Source organism: Cyprinus carpio, unplaced genomic scaffold (genome assembly GCF_018340385.1).
Source record: "Cyprinus carpio isolate SPL01 unplaced genomic scaffold, ASM1834038v1 S000006457, whole genome shotgun sequence".
Taxonomy (NCBI): Eukaryota; Metazoa; Chordata; class Actinopteri; order Cypriniformes; family Cyprinidae; genus Cyprinus; species Cyprinus carpio.
Genome location: NW_024879139.1, coordinates 65,307 through 69,686, shown reverse-complemented (window position 1 = coordinate 69,686; position 4,380 = coordinate 65,307). Strand labels below are relative to the sequence as shown.

Here is a 4,380-nt window from a genome sequence, read left to right as displayed (position 1 = left end):
GCCCTGGACAGCCGCTCAAACCGCCGAAGGTAGCTCTCAATGTCATCCCCCTGCTGTAGAACTGGCACCGGCATCTCCGTTCGATGAGGCGGCAAACTCCGCTGAGTAGAAGCTCTTGGTGAATCACTAAGTTGAACTGGTGCATTGTCTGTGGTTACTCTCCGTGGCGCAGGAGTCAGGAGTTCCATCCGCATGCTCCCGGTATCACTGGGAGTCACTGGTGCAGGTCAGACTGTCTGCAGAATGGATTCTCGTAACCCCCAGAGCTCTCAAAGGTACTTGTCCTCCCTTAGCTGCTGCGCACTGAGAAAATCTCTCATGTTGCTCACCATGCCCTCACTGGAACGGGTTGGGCCTGGCTCACCCTGGGCACTTGAAAGCCCCACTGATGCCTCCTCCTCCGACGATGTCCCCAGTGTGTCCCAGGCAACATCCTCTTTAACGGTATCCTTTTCTTGGGAACGCAAACCAGGTCTTTTCCCTTTTGGCACTTTCTTATGGTATATAATATTTACACAAGTGCTCAGTCCAAACACAAAAAACACAGCTAAGTACCAAATAAACAGATGAATAAAAGAACAAAATAAACAACAAATAATATGCACAAACGAGTATCCACAGTATACAATACATCTGGTTTTGTTCACAGCACCGCAGTAGCATGCTCGCTGACTTGGTAAACAAGTAACTTGTTCTGAGCCTGGCCTGAAGTCAATGAAATAAGGTCATAAAACACCTAGAGAACATTTGTTCACAAGACTGTCAAACATGGACCTTTTAGCCTAGAATTTTTGCTTCAAAATGATGTGAAAAATCACCTTGTTTACTCGCTCGCAGAAAACAATAGATTGATTTAAATTTTCTAAGACACTTTTTGCTTCAAAAGGGCATATAGGCGAGTAGGCGTGATTGACCATCAATATAAGTGTGATTCACACCTGAGAAGACAAAGGCCCACATAATGAGCTGCATAATGAGCCTTTCAATCAGGTGTGTGACTGAGAGGAAAGAGTAGTTTATTTAGAATATATTTAATTGTCCCACAAAATAACTTGGGATTCACTTGTGAGTCCAGTTAAACAGTTTATTAGGAACAATCAAAGCTGACTTTCAAAGCTGAATTTTAACCATCATTAGTCCAGTCACACGATCCTTCAGAAATCATTCTAATATTCTGATTTGCTACTAAAAAAAAATTGTTATTATTATTATAAATATATATTTTTTTGATCAATTAAAAGAACAGCATCATTTGTAACATGATTATTGTATTTATCATCACTTGTGTGCTAAATACAAGTTTTATGGTGTTACAAATAAGAGAAATTAAGGAGCATCATCCTCAGAGCCCTGCCCTCAATTTTCAAAGATACTCAAGAAGCATCGACAGATGTGCTATTAAGCTCCAGACTGGAATCTAATATGTCAAACAAGAAGATATTTCTGACTTTCTGCCACCCATTCAGCAACGGAAGCTTCTGGAAGCATTTAAAAAAGGTAACGCTGAAAAAATGTTACAGCATCTATTTTGCAATTTACAGTAAAATGTTTAAATAGCAGTTCTGGCCTTTTTATGGGTCAAAGCTTCTTGTAAAAGTATACAAGATGTTATTTAAAACTTAATCTGTTTTAGAAGTATATTTGATCACGTCCAAAATGTCATCCTTTTTTACACATTGTTTTTGTACTGATGGGAAAAATTTACATTATGCTTAATTTTACCATGTGAGCTGTAAATTACAGATAATTCAATCACTTTATGTTTTGTTTAAGGGTCTTTTAAGTGACCAATGTTTTATTATTATTATTACTGAAAACTTTGAGTCTCATGGGTTGTTTTTTACTTTGTTTTTCCTGTTTTAGAGACAGAGATGGTCACTTTGGACTTGCAAATACCCCTTTCCACTACCCCAGCAGTCAGCAGTGATTAAGAATATCCTTGCTCCAGTCAGTCAAGTGTAGTCTCACTCTCAAATCCTGAATCAAGCAGCTCTGAAGAATGTGGCCTATCCTCCATTATCAAAAAAACATGGCCAGAGACTTTTGAGGTGCCACGGACCCTCATGCCTGCAGACATTCATTCAGCAGTTGTGGATGGCAAGAGGCCTTGACCAGCAGCGCGTCGACAGATGGTCAGAGTTTTGGCAGATGAGGTTAGGAAGTATGAGCTTAATCAAACACGCTCACAATGTGGCACTGTGTGTAGAAACATCATCACCAATATCCCATACATGCCAACCCTCCCGATTTTTCCGGGAGACTCCCGAATTTCAAAGCCCCTCCCGAAAATCTCCCGGGCCGACCTTTCTCCCGAATTTCTCCCGATTTCCACCCGGACAACAATATTGCTACACCATCTGTCACTGGGCGCCGTTTCAGACCGAACAATAATAAAGGTTACACCTCAAAGTCAAGCGCGGCATATTCAGAACGGAAAAAGAAGCAGAAGAAGAAGAAGGAGAAAAGGAAGAAAGAAGAGACATGGCGAATAAAAAGAGAAAATATGCCTGCAAATTCCTAACTGAATGGAAAAAAGAATTCACGTTCATCCAGGACAGCTCGAAGGGGAAGGGATATGCTGCCTGCAAATTTTGTAGATCAGACTTCTCCATTGAACACGGTGGCCGAACGGATTTAATTACACACATAGGGTCAGAAAAGCACAAGGCTGTGGCAATGCAGCACCGGTCACAGCCCAGTATTTTGGGCCATCTTTCCAAAGGTAGACCCGATGGTGTTATTTATGCCGAGACAAAGATGGCTATGCTGTTAGCTACAAGCAACATCCCGTTCACATTTGCGGATGTTTTCAAAAAATCCGTGAAGAATATGTTCCCGGATTCAGATATTGCTCACCAGTACGCAAACGGAAGAACAAAGGCTAATAAAATAGTGAAAGGTGAGTGTATATAAAATAATACTGTTTTCTAAGAGTTAGGGTTGAGACTTGTCCCTTCATAATACTGATTTGTCCCATATTTTAAGATTGAATTGTTAAAGAGTATTAATTCTTTCTTTTTTTTTTCTTAAGTAAGCAGCAAGTACAGCACAGTTAGTAGAAAAACTGTGTTTTCATTACTGTGTACTTTCATAGGTGCCATTGCCCCGGAATTGGACAGGGAAGTGATCAAACTGTGCCTTGACCAACCCTTTGGTCTGATGTGTGATGAAAGCACAAGCAGAAACACGGATAAAGTATGCATTTTGCATTTACACTTCTCTTGTAAGTAATTTGTGGCTACTGTAAGTGAAAATTGCTCTCTAAATATATATATTATTTTTTAAAGGAGTTTGTAATATTGGCCAGGGTTTGCGATCCGAAAACTCAGGAGGTGGTGACGAGGTTTCTGCACATGCCAGTGTGCCACATTGGCACAGTAGAGAACCTCTTTCAGTCACTGAACACAGTGCTAAGGTAAAATTAAAGTCACTAATGTCCATGTGAATACATTATAATATGCTTGGAGACAGACAACTAATAAGTAATGTTGTACTTTGTTTGTTCCTAGTGACAGAAAAATTGACTGGAAAAACGTTGTGGCATTTAATAGTGATAATGCCAGTGTCATGAAGGGGAAGCACAATTCTGTTGTCAGCAGAATTAAAGACATGCAGCCATCCCTAATTGACATGGGATGCATCTGTCATCTGGTCCAGCTGACCACAGGATGTGGCATTAGGGCTCTACACCAGCCTATTGAAGAAATCCTCAGCAGCATATATGCTCACTTTGACATAAGGTACGCATATTGATATTCCGCCCGGCCGTTACACTTGCACATAAGTTAAAAGAGAGGCTCTGTGCCACAATTTGATATTTATTGGATGTCATTTTGGTTCCCTGGCTTTTCATTATTTAACTATTTCTTTCCTGTTTCCTGTTTTTTTTTTTTTACCTTTCTCAACTTTAGTGCCAAACGTTGTGAAATCTTCAAAGAGTTTGTGGAGTTCACAGACTCAGAGATTCTGAAGATACTCCGATATTGTGCAACCAGGTGGCTCAGCTTGCTGACTTGCATAAAACGGGTGCTCAGCCAGTGGGATGCACTGCAGGCATATTTTGCTAGTCATGAGGATGTGGAGAAGCCTGGCAAAGTGAAGATGCTGGCAGAGCATTTAACCAGCAAGAAGACAAAGTTCTTCTTCCTCTTCCTCTCCCAGGTTCTGAAACCACTGGGAGAGTTCAATGTTATGTTTCAGGTCAGCCAGCCTATCAAAAGATAAACTTAAATAATTATAATAAATAATGCTGATATCATCATTTTTCATAACAGATCATCCATCATGTGTTTGTAGGCTGAAGGAGTCATGATCCATAAGCTGCACCAGGAGATGACCAGCTTGGTGAGAAGATTCATGGGAAGATTTCTCCCTGCCAGC

At 40.7% G+C, this 4,380-nt stretch overlaps 1 protein-coding gene across 1 annotated transcript; it reads left to right on the top strand.

The window, feature by feature from the left end:
• The first annotated feature begins 330 nt into the window (after positions 1–330).
• Positions 331–4,168, top strand: LOC122143593. Its single transcript, XM_042754095.1, has 7 exons — positions 331–472; positions 2,846–2,899; positions 3,032–3,195; positions 3,288–3,415; positions 3,510–3,740; positions 3,912–3,995; positions 4,162–4,168. The coding sequence occupies exons 1-7, from the start codon at positions 331–333 to the stop codon at positions 4,166–4,168; spliced, it is 810 nt and encodes a 269-aa protein (XP_042610029.1).
• The last annotated feature ends 212 nt before the right edge of the window (positions 4,169–4,380 follow it).

Bases quoted from the DNA above. Each gene is read 5' to 3' on its own strand.
- LOC122143593 (XM_042754095.1), top strand. From the start codon at position 331: ATGCCCTCACTGGAACGGGTTGGGCCTGGCTCACCCTGGGCACTTGAA. The intron at 473-2,845 runs GTCTTTTCCCTT...TCCCGGATTCAG, and splicing joins TTCTTGGGAACGCAAACCAG to ATATTGCTCACCAGTACGCA. The intron at 3,196-3,287 runs GTATGCATTTTG...TATTTTTTAAAG, and splicing joins CAAGCAGAAACACGGATAAA to GAGTTTGTAATATTGGCCAG.